A 26,463-nucleotide genomic window follows, 5' to 3' on the forward strand; every position below is an offset into this window, starting at 1 on the left:
CAGAGGAGAGGGGGGTGTTCATGGAGGTTGACAAAAAAGAAGTGTGTGTGTGTGTGTGTGTGTCTGAGGAAACGAAACAGGGTTTTAGGGAAGGTGGGAGACGAGTGTGTGGGGAGGAGGGCAAAAACAGGGGTTTTAGCGTGAGGATGTAATAGAGGAGAAGATTGAGAGAAAGTGTGTGTGTGTGTGTGTGGGGGGGGGGCAGTGGGGGTTAAGAAAGGATGGAAGGAATTAAGGAAGGAAGGAAGGAAAATATGCAGTCGAGGCTGGAGGAGATCAGAAAGGAAATGGAAGGGTGTGTGGATGTGCTGTTCTTTCAGCCTTGGAGGGGACGTGACGGACAGACTGGACTCTGTCAGTGTCCACTGTGTCCACTGTGTCCTGTTCAACAGTTAAATAAAGCTTTAATAACAGAACATAAAGAATTAAAATCATAAAAATCTGGAAATGTGCAGTTCCCATTCCAACCACTGTGTGACGTCACAGATATAATGAACCTCAAGATTCAAAGAAGTCACCTGATCAAGTGAGTGGACGAAAATCAAAAATGGACGGAAAGAACGGAAGTCAGTGTGTCCCCACGAGGGTACTTACACAGACTCCTGTGTATATGTGTGTGTGTGTGTGTGTTCTGGTGCAGCGACTGGTCGAGGAGTGATAAACAGTATGAATGTAAGAAAAGACAAAAGGCTTTGAGGTCCAGGAGTGAGAGGAGTGTGTGACTGGGTGTGAGGTGTTGGATGGAGGGAGGAAGAAGACGTCACAGTGACATCTAGTGACCCTTCTGAGTAAGACAGGCGCTCACCTCAGTAACACGGGGTCTGGACGGAGGAGACTTGAAGAAAATGTCCTTCAGTATCTGCGTGAAGACGACCAGGGCCCAGTGGAACTATGGGTAATCACGTGGTGTTTCCAGTCTTGCTGTTTGAGCGTCGACCTGCTGAATGAAACAGGAAGTGGGTTTGGTTTTAGGGTCGACAGATAAACAAACAAATGATCAATTATTTGTGTGTTTTATGTGAGACAGAAAGAGCAGACCTGGGTCAGAGGTCATGTGACCTCAGGTCACCTTTAAAGCAGGGCAGTCTGGGAAGTCTGGGGTCGAACCTGATATTTATTGAAACACTGACTGTAGTTGTTCATGTTTTTCTCTTCTCTCCAGATCTGATGATGATGAAACAAAACTGAATCTGGAAAAAAACCACAGGATCATATTATAAACACAGGAGAAATATTGGTTTCTAAATCTGTCTCTTTATCTGTGGTCTTTCCAGTTCCTTTTTCAAGTCAATCTTTTTTTTTTCCAAGACCAAAAATGTACGTGCTGTAACGTAGCACACACACCACTAATACTACAAATACTACCAGTACACAGAGGATTTATACAGTATATATATACATTTGATATCATGTCTTGGACCAAATGTAATCACAACAGGGACCAGATGTGGCCCACGGGCCTGAGTTTGACGCCTGTGCTTTAAAATACCAAACAGTGTAAATGTACGCAGGTACGATTCCTGCACAAAATCATTTGACATTTAAAATTGATCAAATGTCTCTGGGAAAATAAGTTAATATTATTATTATTTTTATCTGTTTCTTCACTGCAGCACGGTAAAAAACCATGAACACACACACACACGTCTGACCCAGAGATGAAGACCACCTCCTCTTTACCCACCGTTGTTCCTGTTTCCTCCTCTGGTCCAATCACAAACGCCCTCTGACCCAGTCCACCTGATTAAACCCAAACACACTCCCTTTATTTACATACGTGTGTCACCAGCAGAGTACCAGCAGGGAGCAGTAAAAACACTGTTTTTGATTCTATTTTAAAGTCACTCATGTTCCCACAGCCAAATACCAAATTATTTAAAGATAACTACATTCAATTCATTAGTTTTATTTAATGAATGACAGGTGGATGACTTTTTATTATCATTCAAAATCCATCTGTGCATTTTTTGTAAAAAAAATTTATGAAACCGTTTTTAAATTTTTTGTTTTGTTAACTACTATAATCTGTAGATAATCTGTAGGTAATCTGATTCACACCATTTATTCCCAGATTGTAAGAAAATCCCACACAAAAAGAAAGCAGAGACCAGGTTGAAAAAAGAGAGATCCTTCTGTTTTATTTCATTTCATTTGTTTTTAATCTGCTGCTGTTGTTTCACAGGTTAATGAGCAGAGTCTCGTTCCATATTTGTCTTAATTAATGAAACTGGAGAGAAATCTCTTTTTCCGAGGACAGAAAGATTGGAGTTATTTTCTAAAGGGAAGGAAGGAAGGAAGAAAGGAAGGAAAGAAGGAAGGAAGGAGTTAGGAGGAGCAGGACGAAGGGTTCGGTGCAGGAGGACGGAGAGTCTCACGGTGTTCACACACGCAGAGAAACAGGGACGGGGAGACGAGGAAGAAGACGAGGAAGAGGGGGAGAGAGAGGGTGAGGTTTGTCACTCACTCCAAACTCCCAAGAACAAAACAGATTTGGACAAACAAGTTTGTTTCTTTAAAAAACATCCTGTCATCGAAACAACAGTAACAACAACAACAAGAACAACAAGAACAACAACAACATGGCACAGGGCCGGAGCAGAGAGAGGAAGATGGAGGGGGAGTCAGAAGACTGCTGAGGGTGTGTGAGTGAGCGAGCGAGCGCTCTGGTTTAGAGCTGAGATGGATTCTTTATTGATATTAGATGAGGAGCAGGAGGAGCAGGAGGAGGAGGAGTAAAGGAGAACAGATGACCAGAGATGGCAGTGATCAGAAAGCTGGATCTGAAGGACCGTTTTAGTCCAGCAGAGAGAAGAAGAAGAAGAAGAAGAGAAAGAACCCCCCCTAGAGGCCCCTACAGGGCATTTCTTGGTGGGGCAGAGCTGCCGTCTTGTCGTCTTGCCCCGTGAGTTCAACACAAACCTCCGCAGAGCGAGTACGGTGAGTAACAGTGACAGAGTCAGACTAGCAGTGGCAGTGTGAAAGACAAAGTAATAAGGACAGAGAGAGAGAGGAGGGAGGAACGGAGGGAGGACGGGGGAGATCCACCACCCTGCTCCGTCATCTCCTCCTCCGTCGTTGGTCCTTTTCGTTGCCGTGGCGCTTTGCTTTTACTTGTTAGCTTTTTACAGGGTGGGGGGGGATGAGAGAGGAGATGGAGGAGTAAACATAGTTTCTTTGTACAGTGTTGACAGTGGACGGAGGAGAAGTGGAAGGAGGGAGGAGGAGAGAGGGGGGGAGGGGAAGGAAGGGAGACAGAGAAGGAGGGAAGGACTTGGAGGAGGGTTGGGGAGGAGAGTTAGAAGTAAATGATGCTTTGATAATTTAATAGTACGTCTCCTTTTCCACCCAGCCTGTAGAGAGAGGAAGGAAGGAGAAAAGGGAGGAAAAGAGAGAAAAGAGAGACAAGAGAGAGAGAGAGAGGGGGAGGGAGGACAGGACGGAGACGTTAGCTTCAGTGGAGCGTTAGCATCACAATCATCATCTCTACTGTGTGTCTTTGACTGACAGTTCAAATCACGTGACATGTCTGGCTGTTCATTAACAGTAAAAACTACTTATGATCCACAAGTTATTGCTGCCCTCTGCTGGATCATGCAGGTACTACATCTTCCTGAGTGGTACGCATTGAAAAAAAACTATATAATATTGAAACCTTTCACACCAACTGAATGATGAAAACATTTGAAACAACAGTTTTTGTGTGTGCGTGTGTGTGTGTGTGTGGGGGGGTCATACCTCCAGGGTTTCGACGTAGGATGAGTTTTCGTATCTCATCGTAAACAAAGATGAGGAAACTGTACGGGAACGCACAGAACCACCAACTTGGCCTGAAACAGAGACGCAGATATTGGATTCACTCTGAATTAAAAACAAACATTTATTTTCATTCAGTCTGAATCTGATTATTGCGTCTGTCTGCTCCCTGCTGGTGGGACGCGACTCACTTGAGCGGGTACATCCTCAGCGCCACGTCCATCCCAGGGCAGTAGGACAGGAAGGCAGCCAGAGCCGTTTCCTCAAACAGGCCAAAGATCAGAATCTTATTTCTGTGAAGGAACAAACAAAAGATGTGATTTAATGTCAGAAGAGAAAAATGTTAAAATGTTGACGGCAGTGAGCGCGCAGACATAAAAGTTACGGAGTGTAGCGGAACATCATCTCTAAATGCAGCCTGAACAGACGAGATAAGGACAGAGAACACATGACAGAGCCGCAGTGAACAGCTTCACAGGAATTAGGTCCATAAATTAAACCTCACTAAAACTGACGTTAGAGTGACATCTAGTGGCAAGTGGGGGAAACGAAAGGTGAATAATATTTCGGCTGGATGTTTGTTGCCCTACACAGCATCACTCTACACTTCAATGTTTTATCACAGCAGACTTTTAGTTGACTGAAGAAAATAAGAGACGAGGAATGAAGGATGGACGCTGAACGAAACTAAAAAATACATTTAAAAAAGTGGGAGTTTTGCAACACACACAGGCTGCCACAGGAGGTGTAATTAAACATATGTGGTTGCTCTAAGCTCAACTCCAGGACCTTCTGCATGTAAGGTACAGTAGACGTGTAAGGCAGGCGTGACAACCGCCACACTAAGGAACCACAAGGTAAAAAAAAAACCTAGTCCATGATTTAACAACATTAAAAAAAACAACCTGACTTTTACTGACACCTAGTGGCATTCAGAGGGAATTGAGACTGAGAACCATGATGAGTTCAGATGACTTCTTACTCACTTCATGCCCTGCTGAAACACAGAGTTGCGTCTGGTTTTGCAGATGATGACGTCGGCCCACTGCACCACCACGATGCTGACAAAGAAGGCCGTGTGGCAGGTGAACTCCACGATCTTACGCTGCTCGTAGGTCTGAGGTGGACAAACATTGGTGACGTTAAAAATACTGCTCTCCCAGAACGGCTAAGAAGTCGTTCAATCGCTCGTTCCTACCCATTGCTGTCCATAACTGTCCTCCAGGTCATTGTTGGAGCGATCGTCCCAGTTCAGTCGAATACCGACGAGCTGCGACGGCAGGAAACCATTTTCAGCCATGATGACAAAATAGGCAAAGAAACCACCCAGAGCCTGGATCATTCCTGCAGAACCAGGAGCAGATTGAGTCTTAACTGAGCAGTTTAACCAGAAAAACAAGTATCAAACCTCAACATGTCCCTCAGACAAACAGCAGATGGCGCTGCCTACCAATCTGTCCGTATGCGATGCTGATGAGTCGCTCGTTGACCAGTTTGTCCCTCAGTGGGTTCCTGGGCTGACGCTTCATGATGTCACTCTCTGCTGCTTCATAGGCCAGAGAGATGGCCGGAACCTGGGGGAGAAAACAGAGGGAGGAGGAGGAGGAGGAAGAAGGTGAAGGTGAGTGGAAAGTTTAGAGGATGTTTTCAAGCCTCCACGTTCACATAATCTTTGACTTTTTTAAATTTAAATTTAATTTATTTAAATATTTTACAGACCTTCATGGTTTTATATTTGTTGACTGGACATGAGAACGTGTTGTTGTTGTATTTTTATTGATGCCAGAAACTTTCATTGCTTTCATTATTTAATGTTTCCTTGTCAAATCAATCTGCTTTGTTGTAGTGAAGACCCCACACTGCCATCTAGCGTTTGTAGTGCAGAGCTGCATTTTCAGTGCAGCTTCTGACAACATTTCTGTAAAGTCAGCTGTTCTATTTCCTATTCTGACTTTTTATTTAACACACTGGTCCCCTGGAGGCAGATGAACAGACACAGTGACACAGTTTAATGATCTAGTTTTTTACTTTTCTATTTTCTATTTCATTTAACTTTGTCGTTATAAACATTCCAGTCACATTGTTCTGAACACTGGTGTTGACACCAGTGAACCTGTCTGCTGCTGTCGTGACTGGTTCACAGTGCAGTCACGAGTGTGTGTGTGCGTGTGTGTGACACCAATGATTCATGTGTGAAATCGATCTCTTCTGCCTCGTGAACACGTGTCTGGTGTTTTATTCACACTTTATTTCATCTCCTCTTTTTTTTTTTTTTTTACCATGTCAGTTCCCAGGTCGATGCAGAGGATAGTGATGGTGCCCAGAGGCAGAGGGATGTTGACCAGGATGAAGAACAGGAAGGGTGTGATCTCAGGGATGTTGCTGGTCAGTGTGTAGGCGATGGACTTTTTCAAATTGTCAAAGATGAGTCGGCCTGCAGGGACAGACATCAGATAAATACAGTGGTTACCAGTGAGGCTCTTCTTTCAACCTCCACGCCTCGTGTTGAATCTTTTTCACCTTCTTCTACTCCTGTGACAATGGAGGCGAAGTTGTCGTCCAGGAGGATCATGTCTGCAGCTTGTTTGGACACGTCTGAGCCGGAGATTCCCATGGCAACGCCGATGTCGGCCTTCTTCAGTGCAGGCGAGTCGTTCACTCCATCACCCGTCACGGCCACGATGGCGCCCTGAAAGACCAATCAGCAGAGAGTGTTGATGGCCGTTAGAAACAAACAGCTGTAGAAGCCACAGCTGCGTCCGTCAGTGTCTTGGCACCTGTCTCTGACAGCCTTCCACGATGATGAGTTTCTGCTGTGGCGAGGTTCTGGCAAAGACTATCTCCGTGTGGTTCTTCAAAATATCATCCATCTGATCCTGAGACAGGTCTTTCAGATCTGTGCCGTGGATCACGCAGGCCTTGGCGTCCCTGTGCACAAACAAACGATTCCACGTGACCAAACTGTAGAAACCCCTCATCAACTACAGGGCGATTCGTCGACGACCACGTGTTTCCTTCAGCTTCTGCGTCTTACCTCGGGTTGACCTGACTGACGGGAATATTGAGGCGCGCAGCGATGTCCTCCACCGTCTCGTTGCCTTCCGAGATGATGCCCACACCTTTAGCAATGGCCTTGGCTGTGATTGGATGGTCACCAGTCACCATGATGACCTGAAGACAAACATCAGCAGGAGGAGGAGACAGAAGGTGAGAAGGTGGAAACACTAAAGACAAAGTGGATCCCGTGGGAACAGAGAAGTTGAAGGAGATTTCCACCTTGATGCCAGCGGAGCGACATTTGCCCACAGCGTCAGGCACAGCAGCACGGGGAGGGTCAATCATGGACATGAGGCCAACAAAGCAGAGGTTGTCGGTCTCGAAGTTGACGTCGTCGGTGTCAAAGGCAAAGCCTTTTGGGTATTTGTCTTCAGGCAGGAACACGTGGCAGAAACCTAGAGGAGGTCAGAAACAGGAAGCAGAGTCGTTAGCCTCATCATATTATCATATATTCAACAACATCATCGTCTCTGTCTCCTGCTGGTCTTACTTACCCAGTACCCTCTCTCCCAGTCCTCCCAGTTCTAAGTAGGCATTCTGGAAAGCCTCCTTCATCTCATCGTCCATTGGCTGCTCCTTGCCCTGCATCATGATGGTGGAGCAGCGGTCCAGGATTCTTTCTGGAGCTCCCTTCATCACCAGGAGGTAAGAAGTGTTGCTTTCCTCCTCTGCCTCATGAATCGAGAGCTGAAGTGGGGAAACGTGGAAGACTCTGTGTCAGAAGACATTTTTGGTTTTTGGTCCATCTGGTTCTCAGCTGATGATCACAGACCTGGTACTTGTTGGTGGAGTTGAAGGGGATCTCAGCCACCTTCTTGTTCTTGTCCCTCATGATCTTGACAGGGCCACACGACAGCTCGATGCACTTCAGCAGGGCGGACTCCGAGGCGTCGCCCGCCACCTCACGCTTCAGGATAGGCAGAGCCTCCTGACCGGCCTTGAAGACGGCACGGTTGCACAGAGAAGCGATGCGAGCCAGAGACACCCATGTGGTGGAGCTCTTGTCAAAAGATGAGCCTTAAAAAAGTCACACGATTTTAATCAGCGTTAAATGTCATGATGTGATTTTATTTTTCTAAATCTCAATCAGATGCTTTCCTTTTTCTTGTGACTTAGTATAAAAAAAAAGTATAAATCTGGTACCAGACTGGTCCTCGGTGGTGTCGGCCTCGTGGATCTGGTTGTCAAACCACATGTGGGCCACGGTCATCCTGTTCTGGGTCAGGGTGCCAGTTTTGTCGGAGCAGATGGTGGAGGTGGAGCCCAGAGTTTCCACAGCCTCCAGGTTCTTGACCAGGCAGTTCTTTCGTGCCATTCGTTTAGCGGTCAGTGTCAGACACACCTGGGTTGGTGTGAAACGTGAAAGAAAAGGGAGGAGAAAAAAAGAAAAAAAAGATAGGATTGAAGAATAAGACAAAGTTTGGAGTTAAAGGAAACATAAGGAGAAAATCACTGGCATCTAAATGAGGATCTAACAGAGCAGAAGAACATCTCCAGAGCTTCTGACAATCAACACACAGCTCATCAGTGCTGAGGTGACGCTAACATAATCCACTGCACCTACAGCGTAACCAAACATGAAACCTGGAGATGTTCTTATCCTCTCTATCAAAGTGCAATCAAACCCCTGCCAAGACAGAAAACAGCCCAGGGAGCGATGCAGAGATCATGAAGCAGAAATAAGTCAGGCAGCAAAACAGCAGAGCTTTGCATCTTTGCATCATGTCATCATGCCATATATGGCAAGAACCAAATCATGAGCCAGAGAGAAGTAGCAAAGTTCGAGCAGAGGGCAAATTGAATTATTGGTCATTAACCTAATGTCATTACATTAGCTAGTTGATGTCACTGAAGACAGCACCCCCACTGGCCTGGAAGAGAAAGAGAGAGGGAGAGATCTACGGAGGGGGAGGTGGACAGACACACAAACTGACTTAACAATAAACATTTCAAAGGACAGACGAAATAAAACAAAGACAATTTTCACCACAGACAAAAATGTGACAAATTTTAGGAACAAAAATACAAGATGCACAAAAACATATTAACGGTATTGGGGGGCGGGGGGCACAAAGAGACAGAGAGAAAAGGAGGAAGCAGGGATGAGAGCCACCACACAGTACAACTACAACAACAACAACAACAACAACAACAACAACAGGACAGTACAACATCCATTTACAACACTCCACCACAAAACACTTCAGCCAGCATCAGAACATATTCTAGTTTCTCCAAATAAAGATTAGAACCTACTGTAGTCGTTACATTAAAACCATTTCATTAGAACCACTGTCTTTTTTTATTTCCTAACTAGTAGTTAAGTAGTTAAAAAAATAACTATTTCAACATGAGAGTTTTGTCTGTGACTTTGTGACAACATGGTTTGACCTTCAGACCAACGTCACAGATGACCCCTCACAAACTCACAGTGACTGTGGCCAGCAGCCCCTCAGGTACGTTGGCCACGATGATACCAATGAGGAAGATGACGGCCTCCAGCCAGCTGTAGCCCAGGACGATGGACAGGACAAAGAAGGACACGCCCAGGAAGACGGCCACGCCTGTGATGATGTGGATGAAATGCTCGATCTCCTTGGCGATGGGGGTCTGAGGAGAGAATTTGATTAAAACAAAACAAAAACAAGTTGACTTTAACTACCGCGGTAGAAAACCTTAAACAATAAATGAATGTTTATAAATGATAACGTTACTTTTCCCGTCTCCAGGCCGGAGGTCAGAGTGGCGATGCGGCCCATCACTGTACGATCACCAGTACACACCACAATACCACGAGCTGTTCCTGTAGAAGAAACAGGTATAAAGTTAGAAATGAATGAAGAGACACTGAAACAAGTGTAGGGCTTGTAATGTGATATGAAGTCCAGGAGAGGGCGGTATACTCTGTTCTTTTTGAGTCTACTGTGGTAAGCAGCAGTGTAAACTAGTGATTTTGATCAGTTGGAGAGAAGAGGGTTTAACGTGGTCACATGATGAGTCAGCGGCGCCCTCTGCTGTCTGGTGGTTTCTGCTTCATAACACCACTGTTTACTTAATGTATGTGGGAGCTGAAGCGCACTGACACAAACATGTTCTGTGGTGAACTGACCCTCGACACAGTTGGTGGAGAAGAAGGCGATGTTGCGAGTTTCCAGGGGGTTGTCATGGGTACAGTCAGGTGACCTGGTCTGTGGCTCTGATTCACCAGTCAGAGAAGAGTTGTCCACCTGAGACCCACAGAGCAGAGAGTGGACATGAAGAAGGACAATAATTAGGTCAAGACTGGTTTGAGTTAGACTAGGTTTAATCTCTTGGTCTCTAACTTCTCTGTGTTCATCCTAACATTATTACTACTATTGAAGGTGAGCAGAAACATCCAGACTTTAACAACAAACTCACTGACTTTCTACTGACTTTCACTACAGAACTAGTCAGTGTTCTGGTTAAGGATCGTCATAGGTTTACATTCTGTGTGTGTGTGTCAGTGGTTCACCTTGCAGCCATGGGAGGAGATGATGCGGAGGTCAGCGGGGATTCTGTCTCCTCCCTTCACCTCCACCAGGTCTCCTCCCACCACCTGCTCAGCATTGATCTGCATTTTCTCTCCCTCACGGATCACTAACGCTTGCTGCCGACGAGAAGAAGAAACGGATTAAAGGCTTTTTTCCAAAGAGAAACAACATGACGTTGAACCTGTCGGCAGTCCGGTACCTGAGGGACCATGTTCTTGAAGGACTCCATGATCTTAGAGCTCTTGGCTTCCTGGAAGTAGGAGAAGCAGCCGGTGATGATGACGACAGCCGACAACACGATACCCAAATACAACTGCAGGGAAACAAGAGGAGAGAAAGACAGAGAGGGATGATCAGATGATCACATGACTGGATTAAAAACAAACCCCAGAGAGACAGATCCACGAGTCACTGTGAAGTGAAGTGAAGTTAAAGTAGGACCTGTCCTATCAGTGTCCTGTCATATTTGTCTTAACAGTTTTTTTAAGGCCACAAACAGTAGTGTGAATGATCCGTTCACTTCACTTCCTGCTGTCCTTACGTTGTCTCCAGCAGGCTCGTCCTCTGTGGCGGCCTGGATGGCGTAGGCCAGAAAGCAGAGGATGGCGCCGATCCACAGCAGAATGGAAAAGCCACCAAACAGCTGGCGACAGAACTTCACCCACTCTGGGGTGGTGGGGGGAGGAGTCAGGGCGTTGAGGCCGTCCCTGGCCAGGTATTCTGCTGCTTTGGCGTTAGTCAAACCCTAATCAGGAATATAATATAATAAAGGAAGGAAGGACAGATTAAAAAAAAATCAATAATCACTACCATCAAACCACCAGGAGGGGGAGTTGAAGATTAGAAGAAAAACCAACCTGAACAATGTCAGTGTTGTATTTCCGACAAACCTCCTCCACAGACATTTTGTGTTCAGTCTACGAAGAATTACAAAGAAAGAAGGGAAACAGTTCATGTCAGTGACACATACTGTAAAACATCTCATCGTCTTTATGTGAGCGAGAACATGGCTGCTGTGAATTTAAATCATTTGTTCTTTGTTTAGTTGCTGTGTTGCAGGAAATGTCAGTGTGAAGAGTGTGAAGAGTTGAGGGGATAAAAAAAAACTCACTATAGGAACTTCCTTCTTCAGGTCGTCCAGATCTTTGCCTCCCTTTCCTTTTTTGGGCGACTCCTTCTCATCCTTGTCCTGCGTGGTGGCCACGCGATAGCTGTCCGACCGTCCGTACTGTGGAGACACAGAGAACAACTGTTCAGTCCAGAAACATTCATGTGACAGATAAACTATCCAGAGGCAGTAGGTGGACTGTGTTATATATATCCATACACTGTAACACAGTGACACTAATAAAACGGGGCCGGATTCAAACCCTCAGTTTTACTCCTGAAAAACTTCCCCTGTTTGAGATTCAAAGTCTGACCCAGTTTCCTGCTGTTAGAATGGAACTCAAACACGTGCCTTTTTCAAGAGCTCCACTCAAACTGCAATTAGCATCAAACCTATTTAGACCACTGCTGTTCAGACTGAAGAGGGCGCTGCTGGAGGTTGATGAGAGAAAAGTAGAAGTAAGAGAGAAACTGTGACACTCATTTTCATGTGCATATACTGTGTGAATACTGTGTGAATACTGTGTGTACTGAATATCAGACACGTGTCATACGTTGACTGTTGGGTCTGGGTTGTTCAGGTTGGTCCAGTACTGTTTCCAGTGACACCGTTACCCAGCATGCACCTTTCACGGACACCCTGAAGGTTTCTCAGAGAACTGAAATGTCATCCAGCCGCTTGGCTCAACAAACCATCTCCCATGGAAACAGGGAAATGTCAGACTGAGAGGCAGGAAGTGAGAAGGTGAAACCAAAGCCCCTCTGAATGAAGGACAACAGGTTTTTACAGTACGACTGTGACAGTACGACTGTGTCTCATTTAAATGAACTGTTCAAACCACCCAACCCTCATTTCACATTTGGATCTAAAGCAGAGCAAAGACATGTCCTGGAGCCTTTCTCCAGTTCACAGCCTGTCAGTAAATGAAATGCTTTAATAAAGTCAAAGCAGCTCCAGTGCACAGACCTGACTCTGGTACTGACCAGAGCACAGACTTCCCACTGAGTTGATGGTTTGTGTGTCCATACAGGATCTGGTAATGAGCGTTTATTTTTGTGTGGAAATATGCTGCCATCTGTGGTGGAGTTCAACAGGCCGTCAGATTACTGCTGTTTACTACACTGACAGATTAACCCAGTGAACAATAATAATAATTCCCTCTCACTCCTGATCCTCCAAATCCCTGTCTCTCGTTCGTCCACTTCATCCACTCGATCACTTTCTTTTCCTGGCACAAACTCAGTTTTTTTTTTTCAAACTAAATAAAAGATGCTGGACGTCCATCAAACACTCACTCTCGTGTCTTCATGACCTCATCTCTCACGTCCCTGACTCTTATACACAGGCAATCATGCTACGATGCTAACTGTTGTTACTGTATGTTACACTTGACCTGTCATTGAGGTGGAGAATCCCATGATAAAATAATAATGTGCAAATCCAACCAAACTTAGGAATCAATAAAAAGTACAAATGTAGTGTCATGTTAAATTAACCAAACAGACAGCGTTCAGGGCTGAGCAGTGATCTGGCTGTGGTTGTGTCAGAGTGGATTACAGCAGGCACATATCCAGAAAAAATGAGATTATCACACAGCTCAGTAGCCAGACTGACCTAAAAAAATGTCGCATACACTCTAGAAGCGCTCCGCCCTCGTCTGTCCCTGCCTTCAACCTCCACCCACTCTGTTTACATTCTCCTCCCTCCAGGCTGTCCATCTGTGTCTCTGCTCTGAGCTGCTCATCTGTACAGAGGTTTGACGGTGACGACACAGTCTGCACCACATTTACAGCAAACACAGGTTCACATTTTATAGATAAAAAAAAGATTAATAAAGTATCAATTTCTGAGATAAAAAAAAAAGATTAATAAAGTATCAATTTCTTTTTGGTGTTTTTTTTTATATTATTTTATTTATTTTTAAGTAGTGAATAATATAAAGTATACTGATCCTGGTTTGGTTGTAGGAGTCAATGTCCAATACACAACACCACCTCCCAGAATGCAAAATAGGAGAGCGAAATAGGAAATGGCAGGGTTTTTTTTTTTTGACAAAATCACATTGATGACATCAACATCCACCCAGCTGATGGATGGAGCGTTTCCTAGCAACATCCAATCCAGTGTGTGCATTTGAACGAATGGAAGTCAAAGAGAGGAGGGAACTTTCTGCAGATGAATTCAACATGAAGGTGTGTTACGTAACACTGCTGGAAGGACCAGTGAGCTGCAGTGTTACGTTTGCTCTTGACTCATGACTAGTTATCCTCCACACCTACAGTGATTTGTAGCAGTATGGATTCAGTCTATAGACGGAAACAAGAGGGCGGGAGTCTGTCCTGATTAGATATTGATTGACAGGGAGAATTACGCAAGCACAGCCACCAAGTCCCAATCCCTTTCCTACCCCCTCCTGCCCCCCGATTCCTCTTCCACATGATCCCTTTCCTGCCCCCCGATTCCTCTTCCACATGATGTGATCACTGTGTAATACCACTGTATTACCACTTGATGAATGTGACATGCTTCAGTAGTCTTCAGTGGCTTTTTACATGAGCAGTGTAAGAAGGAATTGAAGAAACTGTGGTTAGCCTGCAGCGTAGCGTGACACCAACATCAATCAACATCGTTTATGCAAATTAGAACACACATGCATCAGACACCGTGCCTCTCCTCCACCACGACTGACTCTCCTCCTGTAGCGTCCAGGTAAAAGGCATCATGGGATCTTGGCTAACACCTTCATCCTTGACTGGTTCTCCTTCTCCGTCTCATCACTGCACACACACTACAGCAGCAGCCCACTCTCGTCTGCTGCATTTTCCCACTCCTCCATTTTTCTCAGTAGTCACCATTTTCAAGGTGACTCACCACAGAGGCATTTTCTCTGCTGCCATTATTCTATGCACGATTAAACTCACACAGACTCCACCCTGATTACATTAAATGTTTAATGTTCCTAATGATGAATGTTATGCCACGGACTTCCATAAAAATATGACTTTTAAAGGACGCATCTTCTCAGTTGTAGTTCGTCTTTGTCAGCCTGCAGGTGTCAGTCAGTGACTGTGACTATTATTAATGGTCTACTGCTGCTCTCTCTCTCTCTCTATTGATGTCAGGTCAATATCAGACAAATTTAAAGATTTGATTTCTACAAACACACAAAAATATAAGACATCAGCCATTTGAACAACAAATGTGTGTCTTCCCCACGTGGTGAACTAAATGTGAATTTAAACACAAAAACTTACAAAAGTTGACATAAAAAGTAGGTCATACAGGTCTTTGGCCACTAGGCAATAAGCTTTTAAAGCCCTGATCATCAGGTCATAGGGTTGTGAACCAAATGACTAAATAATCCATGGTTTCAGATTCAGTTCAATATTAATCAAACCATAATGAAAGGCATCCATCACTCCAGTGATTTTTATTTTTTCTTGTGTGAACCTTAAATCCCAGATTCTGGCAAATGACAAAAATCACTTATTTTTCTTTCAGTGCATCACCCCCCCCCCCCCCCAGTATGGCCTGGCACCCTGCAAAACCAATGCCAACACCCTGATTGATCGCTTGACCTGGATCAAACTGCCCTCACTACTTCCCCTCATCGAACCAGCTCCCATTCAACCCGAATCTGACCAGAGTCCACCCAGTCGGATCAATAACAGCCTGATCGGGGGAGTTTCTACACCTACACACACACTATTCCCTGTGCCTATTTCCCACTTTGGTTTGAAGATCTGTTCAGTTTTCACAACTCTGTCAAATCCATCCCTCACTTCCTCCCTCAACCTCGGTCGACTGTTGTCATCAGCTCCACTCACCACAGAAACTTGACAAGTCAAGCATTACAGACTTCCAGAATACGTGATCATTAATTTATGGTAATTAATTTATAACTGCAACACAGCTGGAAGAAAACAACAACAAAAACAACAACAACCAATCTCTTTCAGATTTACTGGTCAGGAACACGATGTTCTTCTCAACCTAACTGACAACTGATTTTTTTTTAGGAGGACGAGGTGAGACCAGACACTAGAGGCGCTGGTTTCATCTACTCTCACACCCCCTCCCCCTGGAAATCTGTTCCATCCTCATCCTCATCATCTTAATTTGTGTATTTGGGATTAGAAACCACAGAGGATCCATTTTACTGCTCACCGTGTCCTGCTCCATCCTGCAGACCTGAGCTCCAGACCCCCCCCCCTCCCCATAACAGCACAGCAGCACCTCACTGACATGGGAGCAATGTTTCATTATGTAATCATAAAAAAATGGACGACAGAGGGGAAAAAAAAACAACCAAAACCTACCCCTTCTAGAGACAAATACATTGCTGATTTTAGTTTAGACATTGTGGCTCAATAGACCCCCCCTCCCCTACTTAAATCCCCTGCAACAGGACGTTACCACATGTTGAGCCACAGCTGGATGAGGCAGAGAAACCTTGAATCACTTTAAAATTAGTAAAATAAAATACAAATGAAATACAATTTTTTTTTTTACAGACCAAATGCAGGAAAATGTGTCTTAGTGACAATAACGGTGAAAAAAAAATACAACCATGTCTGTCCTCAGACCTGTGGCCATGAGTCATGAGTTAGCATCCTCGACACTGACAACTGTTAAAAAAATAGCTCTGTTGTGCGTTCATTAACAGAGAAATAATTAACTTTACATTTTAATTGTCCATAATGGTCACAGTTGTAGAAACAGGGCTCTGAATGGATACTTTACAGAGTATACTCCAACTTACAGTATTTTATTTGTAACTAATGTAGAGACAAAGCAGAAACTTCTGTTAAAGACACAGGTGCAGTAGCCGTTACCGTAACGCGGTCCCGCAACGCCCTTTCAGACGCAGTGAAAATGTGAATTAGAACTCCAATTAGGCAACAACAACAAAAAACTATAATAAAAACGTCTTTACAATATTTACAGCGTCACGTTTTTATCGCGATATATGTCGTTGATTATGATCAGTGTGACAGGTGTGACCGCGTCTCGTATTTTCAGACATGCATTTAAAACGGAACACCGACCATATTATACGATTTATATTTAAATGCTAATTAATGTCACTGCGTTTAATGCGTCGTTTGAATATCACGCACGTCTTTGTCCCCTGACAATTTTTATTTAGTATTTCTCGGGTTTTTTGACACACTGCAGCCGTTAACGTGATTTGAATCTCGGTCTCTGTCTCTCATAACTGCGCCATAGTCAACACTCGTATTTATTGAGGCTAAAAGCTAAAAATAATAATAATAATAATTGAAACGGTTTATACTGCTTACCCCCATTTTGTTGCTTTCACTCGCTTTTCTTCAGAGACTGAATCTCGATGAGACTGGGTCTAAGCAGAAAGGTGTAGTTTTGAAGGCGGCGTCTGATGGTGGAAAGAGGGAAAGAAAAAAAAATGGACGCCTTTAGTTAAAACTTGACAGCTGTCATTCAGGCTAAAACCACATCAAATTCAATGAAAAAAACGTCACTCTGACCAGGGGTTGTACAGTTCTGTGACAGGAACACTCCAGCGGACCTTAGACTTGAGGCTTAGATGGAAAAAAAAATAAAGAAAACTGGCATTTAAATATCAAATTAGTTAGTTTTTTTAATAATGCAGAGCGAAAACCCCTCTTCTCTCTCTGAGCCGCAGCGATGCCGGCAGAAAGTAGAGCCGCAGCTCAGCCTTCTTCTCCTTCCCCAGGATGCTGTATCCCTCCGCACATGCGCGCAGGCCAGGTCGCCGCAGCGCTCAGGGTTTAGATTTGGATGTAAATCCGCGGATTAAACAAGGGCGATTTAATCAATTCGAATTGCGCTGGTCCGAATAGAGTGGCGGGAGGACATTAACAGACTTCAGAACTGACAGAGGTTCATATACATAGAGATATGAACAAAGACATAGTTATTGTTGTTTTTTTTCAATTGTACTGTACATTACCGCACATATGAGCAACAGTTAAATGCACAATACAAACACACATCTGAGGCCGAGTGTCACAGTAAAGCTGAGGCTTCACATGTTGTATTTCTGAACACAGCAGCTGCTGTCGAAGATTACACCATTAAAGTGATGTTATTATAGAACATTATCAACAGCTGTTGTCTGTACACGGACTAACAGACCACTTACACATGAAGACCACCTTCGACTGACTTTTCACACATGACCTTCTGACTCACATGATTTACTCACTGACACTGGCAGAGAGAAACAGATACTAACCTCGACACTAGGGGCGCCCTAACTGGCAACAGAGTATGTACCACGTTACGGGGCAACGATACGATATATTGCGATACTGACATTGTATTGATATTTTCTTACACCCCTACTGAATAAATCAGTACGTGAGAAAATACTTCAAGTACATGTGTGTGTTGCTATGCTAACAGTTGTCCATGTAGACGCCCCCGACAGTGTGCAGGATGTTTCTTTATTTGCACCTTGTTTTTACTGGTCACACCGGTTGAAGTGGAGTGGAGGAGTGGGAGTAACAAAAGAACAAAAACATTTTAGAGACCTGGTCGTCATGGCAACAGTTGTCTAATCAGATCCCTGATCGTCCAGCAAACCTAAGAAATGAAGAGGAGCCTTTGGAAATCAGAAAGAGTCGGTTGGACTTAAACTAACAACAAACCAAATGTGGTCATATCTCCCTTTCCTGATCCCGTATCAATCACCTCAGTCACTGATCAGTTATTGATTTTATTTTCTCCCCAACTCCCAGTCCAGAGTTAGGAACTGATGTTCAGATGGAACAGAGTCTGAGACTAGGATCACACTGGGACTACAGCTACACTGGGGGGGGGGCTCAATAGGGGGGGGCTCAATATATCACAGTGACTGTAGTATCACAGTATATCGTATTGTTCCCCCCGTGTTGTGATATCGTATCACCAGATACGCCTAAATTACAGTGAGTCAAACAACTCCTAATCAACCTAATCAAAACAAAACTTAATCAATAACACTAATCAATAATGAAACTCAATCTTGTCACAATAATGTGACCAAAATCCAAAGAAGGAACTATGGTTGAACCCAGTTAAACCCTGTGATCCTGGGTGATTTCTGCAGGTCCAGCTCAGTGGTGACTTCGTGAGTCATTCCTCCCACTGCCTCACTCACCTTCTCTCACCCCCACCCCCCTCAGCCACTGGTCCAGTTGGACTTTGGTTCTGTTTCTAAGAAAATAAACAAGTGAACTGAAAACCTTGTTTATATTTGAACTGAACTTGGTGAATGCTTAGTACCATTAGTACTATTATTACTCCTAGTACTGTTAGTGCCGTTACACTTTAAAGAGCCGTCAGGAGAGAGGGATGGAGGAGGACGGGTGAGCAGTGGTGGTGTTGGAGAGGGGGGAGATAGAGGGGGGAGACAGAGGGGGGAGAGTCACCATTCCCATCCACTCTCCCACATGTCCTCCATTCCTTCACTCCTCTTCCGTCAAGGTCAGGGACAAGGACGGTCCAGACAGAATTCCTGGCCTGTGATTGGCTGCGGCAGCAGAGCTGGGCCTTAAAGAGACAAGCAGTTTTCCCCCAGACGGCGGCCATCTTTGCCAGAGTTGGTGGTGGAGGTGAGACAGACCCTCCTGCCTCACACTGGTGGATTTCCCCACAATGCCTTTTTTTTTCCTCTACTGTTTTCATGAAATATTTAAAGTGAGGCTTCAAAATAGCCCCCGGCTTCACTGATGGGGGCGGGGCTTAATTTGTTTCAGCTTCTGAACAAAAAAAAACAAGGTCAGAGTGATTATTGATCACTGCTTTTCAACCACAGGGTGATTTTCATACACCACCCTTTGACACGGGGAATTTTCCTGTTGTTCTACTGGAAAAGATGTGTTTGGATTCCACGTTGAAGATGTTACAGCAGTGAAGGTCAGAGTGATTATTGATCACTGCTTTTCAACCACAGGGTGCCTACAAACACTACACTTCAGAGAATCCAGAGACATTAACAGAGTGCTATGGTGGATATTAACGCAAAGTTGTTTCTGATTTCATCCAATGAAAGGCGTGGACAGAAATGGGTCACTGACAAGGCCTACAGTTACAGTTCAATGCCCCCCCCCCACCCCCCCAGGCCCACCGCCCACTCACACTTATTCATATTCTATGTACTTATAAATGCCAGGAGTAATTTTTTTTTTAGAAAAAATGAATTATTTTAGTGGGAAAACAAAAAAAAAAATTTTTAATTGAGAAACTGCCAAAAAAGGCCAGTGTGTGAGCTGTCCATGGTGCTGAAACTGAAGCCGATCACTAGAGTTTTGGGCATATTTTCTATTTATATCTACTTCCCAATCGGTGCTGTCCACCACTCCTGTGAGTCAGGCGTCAATCACAGCTGGGTTGGGGAGAATAACACTTACTACTGTATATAGGGCCCTGTTTGTGCCCCCGGTGGATAACAAAGGTACTGGACAGTTAGAGCCCATAAGCAGAGTAAACAGCAGTGTAGATCATGAATAAACTATGGGCTGGCTGTTCTCCGTCAGCCTCAAAACCACATTATTCTCCACATCAGATTCAAGCTGAGACGCCGCTTTAATTCCCGTGTGTGTGAATGTTTCAGGAAACCACGGCCTGAATAATGGATAACGCTGAACAACAACTACAAAAGTACTCCACTGAACTACCTTCAGTTCTAGTACTAGTACTAGTACTAGAACTAGTACGGTACACACTGGAGTCACTATGTTATTTTCCAGGGGCTTCAGCTCCTCACCTGGAAATAAAAGCTAAAAACAAACGTCTGTTTTTCCTTTTTCCACTAATGTTTTTATTTGGCCTGGAAATGAACGCCTGATCTGTTTGCTGGGGAACCACACACACACACACACACACACATGCGGTGTGAGGACGACCTTGTGAAAAAAATCACTGCTCATCCATCATGTTGCAGCAGATCTAACGAAGGACCTTCAGAGGAGATCAGTTAATTCATTCTTCACGGTCAGACCTGGACGGAGCTGCTCCAACGACACCCTCTGAAATATGTGTACCAGTGTCAGACCATGTGAACTGTACCATCGACCGGACGCTGCTGCACAACGGTTTATGATTCTGCAGGACTAAGACCTGAAGGTGAATCTCCACACAGCGTGGCGGATTCCACAGAAATATCTCAGTCAGATTTGGTCAGATTTTTAGAGCCGTGGTAATAACATTATGACTGACAGGTAGGGATGTAGCGATGCGTCGTGAATCGGTTCAAACATCGATGCAAATCCGTGACAATTCTCATCGGTTGAAATAAAAAAATAAAAAAACGCAAATCAAGGCGTAAGAAGTAGGCTGCGTTTTCTCAAAAAGTCACTGGTCATTTCATGATACTACACACTCCAGTCCAGTAGGTGGCAGTATACTGTAGATCTGATGGAGTGGATGAACGACCTAATGAAGCACATGAAGATACAACACCTCCCTCACTGCTCCTCCTCCTCCGCCTCACACTCTGTCAACCTGTCACCACACCTGCTCCATCATCCATCATCATCCATCCATCCATCTTAAGGACAGCTATGGTGCTGCTGTGGTGAGGGTCTCAGGGTTTAACAATTGGATGCCCCCTCTGGTGATACGATACAGGGCCAACGATACGTGGACGGACGCTGTGGCCGCGGCTTCATGACGTGGACGAAGAGGAAATGAAGATGAAATCAATGAACTTTTCCATATTTGTACCAAAATGTCAATACGCAGCTGGAGCTGGAGCTGGTGCTGTCGGATCACAAAGGCATCGACAGCACGAATCATTTATGTTTCACTCACACACACACACACACACACTTTCCTTAAGTTTCACCTCACTCTGTACGACTGGATCAGCAGGGGAGGACGGAGAGACGGAGCGAGAGAGAATGAGGGAGGGAGAGAGGGAGGGGGGAGCGGGTTGTGTGTTTAATTTTAGACCTGACACGTAGTTCCCCGTCTTTTGCCACAGACTCTAAAAATAAACTTCTCTCTTCTCTCCCTCCCACCAATCACTATCTGACAGACAAAGAAAAAGAGCGGGAAAACTGGGGGAGGAAGATGAGAGGATGTTGCCTAGCAACCCTATCCTGTCTTGGCATGTCATGTGAACAATAGATGATCAGGACTAGAGCAAAAAAAAAAAAAAAGCCCAGGGACAGAAAGAATCACCAGAAAAGTTAATAAATCAATCAAAACATGAATCAAAGTTAGCTTAAAGCTAATGGTCAGTTCAGAGTCATGGACCAGAGTCACTTCACAGGTAAACTGAAACTCTGAACAACAACAACAACAACAACAACAGTTTGAGTTTATTACTATGGAGTAGCTAAAGGTTAGCCAGGAGCACGGCAGCCGAACAAAGAGGTGTCCAGGAAGGACAGGACTGGATCTGAGGAGACCAGGGTGTAGGAGACGGGAGGTAGGGGGAGACAGAGACCGACGTTACAGAAGTTTAGACAAAAGACAAAGATGAAGAAACAGCACCTAGAACTGGCCCAAAACGGAATCCATTTATAGTCACGTTAGATCAAAGTCATGGAGACAGAACCTCCTCTGGCCTTCACCTGGGTGTCCCACACTCTCCCTGTACACCCCCCACCCCCATCCCACCCACGCCCACACCCACGCCCTCACTCCTCCTCCCTTCACTTCTAATGACCCGTCTATTGGATGGGAAACGGAGGCAGCGTGAGCTCTGATTGGCTGCTGGAACCAAGCCTGTTGCTGGGCTGTTTCCATGGAGATCAGTATCATGGAGAGAAGGAGAGAGAGGAATGAAGATGGACGGATGGAAGGATGGAAGGATGAAGATGGACGGATGGAAGGATGAAGATGGACGGATGGAAGGAAGGACGGATGGATGAGACAAATTATGACAATAAAATGAGAAAATAATTGGATTAGGGAACAGGTGTGTAACATGAGACATCTGTGTGTGTGTGTGTGTGTGTGTGTGTGTGTGTGAAATCAGTGTAGTGTGATTAAAGGCTGAGGAATTGTGGGATTACTTGCCGTTAAGATGGCGCTGTTCTCTGACACCAGGCTTCACGCTGCATCCGTCCACTCCTGAACAGACAGAACATGAGACACATGAGCTATTAGCTATTTCTTGCAAAACTTTTGATAAATGAACCTGCAGGTTTTACCATCTAACTACAGGGGGCAGCACCTATAACCTACTATACCAAGTGTGAAATTAAAAAATGTTTTTATTTTAATTTAGACACATTTTGCTAACCTGTTTCTGGTTAAACCAACCACAATCAACTAGCGGTCGGAGGTTTTAATGCAACACAAAAATGAAATCATAAACCAACAACATGAACGATCGCATGTTAAATGTTAATAAAAAAATCAACACAGTGCTGTAGAATATCGATACGGTATTGTTGAAAGATATTTCGGTGTATTAATATTTTCTTACACCCCTGTTGGATGGACATCATCACCAAAGGTCAAACAGTCACGTCGACGGCTTCCTTTGTTTTAGGGACATTTGGTTCCAAACCTAAATCCTAACTCTGGTCTAAATCTCTGGGTTTTCTTCCTCCGTCGTCCTCAGATGTTTCAGGGACATCCATCTCAGTCATCAGTCTGAAACCACTCTTCAGAGAAATGTGCAGAAAACAGGCACAGGAGGGTGAGACTGGTGAGACTGGGAGTGAGGTACAAGGGGGGGGCAGGGGGACCAAAGGTGTAAGAAGGAGGAAGTGTCTTTATGAGCTGAATGACAGCAGCAGAAGAAGAGTCTGAGTGGACGTCTGACAGAGTGTGTGTGAGACACCACGTCTCACACACACACACACACACTCAGCCACAGGCTTTTTTACACACGTGGTATAACTGAACATGTGGCATCCACTGCAGCTGAGGCTCATGATCAAACCGTTGGTTCAAATCCCTGGCCAGGGCACACTGTGATGTGTTGAGGACTAAAGTATAAATAAACAAAAGATAGACTAAAAAAAAACAGTTACAAAAATAAAGCATTAAAAAAAATACTTGACAAAATCATAAAACGTTTTTCAGTTTCGCTAAAATAAAAAACGTTGTTTTTATGTCTAATTAGAAAAAAATAAAACAACCAACAATAACACACTGGTAAATGAAGTTCACGTGTCTACAACGAGGGGGCGCTGCAGAAAAACTTCGAGAAGTATATTGGTTGTATTGGCATGCTGCTCCTTTATTTTCTGTCAGAAACACAGTCTATTGACTGAGGGCTTTAACAAAGACAGGAAGTCTTTCTACTTCCTGTTTCGGTCTGTGAAACGCTAAAAAGTGTGACATATTTCATCATCCTCCCATCTTCTCCCTGTCATAACTCTCTCCCTCCATCACTACCCGCTGTCACCACCCTTTCCGTAAGGCAGAGGAAGACTATGACTCCCTCTGCTGGACAATCACAAAAACTACAGTATACAGTAAAGTTTAGCAAATCACAAGAACGTTAATCTTGTTTCTTGGCCCGGACGTCTTTAAATTTTTTTTATCTCAAACATTAAACAAATATAAAGCCACTGTATTTAAAAATTATACAAAGTAGTAAAGTAGGTTATAAAGTGATTAAGACAGCTTAGGATCATCTAAATCAGCCACTGGGGTATGTAAAAAAAAAAAAAGAGAAAATACCACTACTGGAAAGACTAAGATTACCAGTTAAAAATCTACTCAAGTAAAAAGAAAAAAAATACTTAGTTACGTTACGTAGTTACGTTAAAATATATTTAATTCGTGTTCTGCATTTATGTCCCCGTTGACATCATTCAGTTGTATAAGTGTGATTCACCTGAAACACAAATTTATATTTACTATTTAATTGATAACTACTGTTTATCTTAAAGTTACACATTTGACGCGGTGTCTGTAGACAAGCATTAAAACATGTGCAGTTATTATTAAGTCAACATACCAGTGAGCACAGTGGTCTGTTACAGCAGTCTACTCATGTAAACGTCATTAGGATGAAGCTTACCCTTCCGGCGACCTGGATACAGCTGACGAAGTCAGATCGTGTCCATTAATGTTCCTCATTTAAATGGGCTTAAATGATTGTTAGGATTCCCCGGTGTAGGACAAGGGAAAAATAGATAAGTAGTGATAAATGCCAGAGTAATAGGTCTGATCATGTTTAATGTCCGCCTGTTTAAAGTATGAAGTGAAATCTGACGGTTTAAAAACGCTATCGTCTCTATTCATTTTGAACAGGTGTTCTATTTGTTTGGTATACTGTCTACTGCGCACGCGCACAAAACCTGGCTGGATGACGCAATTGTCTATCCCAAACCATAAAATCAGTAAAAGCCTGGAACAAATTACGTATTTTCATGAATAAGTCATGAATAAAATAGATTTTACCTGATAATACAGCAAATGTCGTGTATAAAAAGTCTTTAACGAACTTTATCTAGGACGGCGCGTGATTTCACCTTTTAAAAATTCAGGGTGTTTAAAAGTCAGAGATAAACTGAGACGCCATCTTGTTTACGCCGCCATATTGAACCCTGATCGTTTGTGATGATTTCACCTCTGTCTAAATAAGAAACTGGCATTTGTTCTCAGTTGTAAAAATGACAAAGCATCAGTTTTCTAACAAGTGTCTGCTCTGCTATTATTTTAATTATTCTGTTTTTTCCAACCACTGGTGTTAAGACATTAAAAACAAACATGTGCTGATGTTTGACCAGACAGAGACATTTCACTGAGTCTGGTAAAAACACAATCTATCAAAGTTAACATAAAGATTTAATTATGTTAGTGAAAGTGCTGAAGCCACAGCAGAAAAACCTAACATCAAACCCTGTTGAAGTATCAGTTTCACAGCTTTATTTCTGCTGAAGTGACTGAACTCCTGATGTTTTGACTCCATCTGCTGTTTCTGTCCAACTGTCATAAACTGTAGAACAGGTTAGTGTAGGCACGGGCAAACTACGGCCCTAGCTTTTTAAACCGGCCCATTAATGTCCAAAATGATGTTATTAATTTCTATTATCATTATACTTCTGCCTTTTCCCTGCAATACTCGCATTTCGCCAATAGATGTCGCAGAAAAGGCTTAAAGCATTTTTAGCCTTTATGACTTTTACATCTCATTTGTTCATATGAAGACTCCGTCTCTCTGCTCCTGACCCGGCACACCATCAAATCTTAGTGCCCATTAAGGCCCACGAGTCAAAGAGGTGTCCTACACCTGGGTTAGTGTGTATATCTACAGATACTGACAGTTCACAAACATTAATACACACATCCACAGAAGCCCAGAATAGAATTTACAGATGATTATTTACAGATTTTAGGGCAGTGGTGGCTTAGTGGTTAAAGAAGATGACTTGGGTTCACAAGGCTTCAGGTTCGACTCCACCATCTGCCAAGTTACCACTGAGGTGGCCTGAGCAAGGCACCATCACCACACACGGCTCCTGCTGGCTTTGGTGATGGGTTAAAAGCAGAGGTTACATTTCGTTGTGTGCAGTGTCACAATGACAAGTAGTTCACTTTCCTTCCTTCCTTCCTTTCATGAAAGTAAAGTAAATCTTGTCCAATTGTCCAACCACAGCTGCAGATCTTTGACTGTCTCTCATTCAACAGACCACGGAGAAAAGTGGAAGGTAGACAAATCTGTCTGCTCTGATTTCTGCTGTCCAGCAGGTGGCGCTCCACAGCAGGAACATGAAGGTGGAATTAGAGAAGACATGGAGACTGAGCTCTGTGATCCAGAGGAAGAAAGAAATCCATCAACTAAAGATGAAATGAGCTTCAGTGTTTGATCCAGACACTGGTTTCATTCATGGACAGGACTTTGTTCAACTGAAGGACACATTCAAATATATCATCAAATATAACCTTTAACCCCTGACTGTCTGCTCTTCTCTGAGCCTGATCTCCAGTCACATGACCTGACTGTGGACACAGTTGAACAGATGAAGGAACTCACTCTTCAGGACGTTGGTGTTTCTTCAGAGTCACCTTTGAGCTGCTGCTCCTCAGAGCTGCTCACAGCTGTGGACACACACACACACACACACACACACA

At 44.0% G+C, this 26,463-nt stretch overlaps 2 protein-coding genes across 11 annotated transcripts in view; both read right to left on the reverse strand.

The window, feature by feature from the left end:
- Positions 1–22,462, reverse strand: part of LOC103393877 (sodium/potassium-transporting ATPase subunit alpha-3) — a 36,821-nt gene extending 14,359 nt beyond the window's left edge. For 5 of the 9 annotated variants that reach the window (XM_025064916.1, XM_025064915.1, XM_025064918.1 and 2 more), the window contains exons 1-25: positions 16,938–17,573; positions 16,734–16,825; positions 11,434–11,550; positions 11,180–11,239; positions 10,864–11,067; positions 10,522–10,635; positions 10,304–10,438; positions 9,920–10,037; positions 9,525–9,613; positions 9,241–9,420; positions 7,954–8,152; positions 7,583–7,827; positions 7,305–7,497; positions 7,030–7,205; positions 6,788–6,924; positions 6,531–6,681; positions 6,274–6,442; positions 6,033–6,187; positions 5,204–5,327; positions 4,952–5,097; positions 4,740–4,870; positions 3,945–4,046; positions 3,736–3,827; positions 1,108–1,190; positions 806–940 (exon numbers count right to left, since the gene is read on the reverse strand). In XM_025064916.1, coding sequence (XP_024920684.1) covers positions 890–940; positions 1,108–1,190; positions 3,736–3,827; positions 3,945–4,046; positions 4,740–4,870; positions 4,952–5,097; positions 5,204–5,327; positions 6,033–6,187; positions 6,274–6,442; positions 6,531–6,681; positions 6,788–6,924; positions 7,030–7,205; positions 7,305–7,497; positions 7,583–7,827; positions 7,954–8,152; positions 9,241–9,420; positions 9,525–9,613; positions 9,920–10,037; positions 10,304–10,438; positions 10,522–10,635; positions 10,864–11,067; positions 11,180–11,239; positions 11,434–11,550; positions 16,734–16,739 — 3,177 coding nt within the window. In that variant the 5' untranslated portion in view covers positions 16,740–16,825; positions 16,938–17,573 and the 3' untranslated portion in view covers positions 806–889. Of the gene's footprint in view, positions 1–803; positions 941–1,038; positions 1,191–2,112; positions 3,351–3,735; positions 3,828–3,944; positions 4,047–4,739; positions 4,871–4,951; positions 5,098–5,203; positions 5,328–6,032; positions 6,188–6,273; positions 6,443–6,530; positions 6,682–6,787; positions 6,925–7,029; positions 7,206–7,304; positions 7,498–7,582; positions 7,828–7,953; positions 8,153–9,240; positions 9,421–9,524; positions 9,614–9,919; positions 10,038–10,303; positions 10,439–10,521; positions 10,636–10,863; positions 11,068–11,179; positions 11,240–11,433; positions 11,551–16,733; positions 16,826–16,937; positions 17,574–22,443 lie in introns of those variants that run through there. The other 4 variants (XM_025064919.1, XM_025064920.1, XM_025064921.1 and 1 more) reach the window with 4 other exon arrangements.
- A 3,639-nt stretch (positions 22,463–26,101) lies between these two features.
- The window catches only part of zgc:91910 (Zinc finger protein 706-like), a 32,310-nt gene continuing 31,948 nt past the window's right edge, over positions 26,102–26,463 (reverse strand). For both annotated transcript variants that reach the window (XM_025064987.1, XM_025064986.1), the window contains exon 6: positions 26,102–26,430. The gene's annotated coding sequence lies outside the window, so the exon portion shown is untranslated. The remainder of the gene's footprint in view (positions 26,431–26,463) is intronic.

This window comes from Cynoglossus semilaevis, chromosome 18 (genome assembly GCF_000523025.1).
Source record: "Cynoglossus semilaevis isolate Cse_v1.0 chromosome 18, Cse_v1.0, whole genome shotgun sequence".
NCBI classification, from domain to species: Eukaryota; Metazoa; Chordata; class Actinopteri; order Pleuronectiformes; family Cynoglossidae; genus Cynoglossus; species Cynoglossus semilaevis.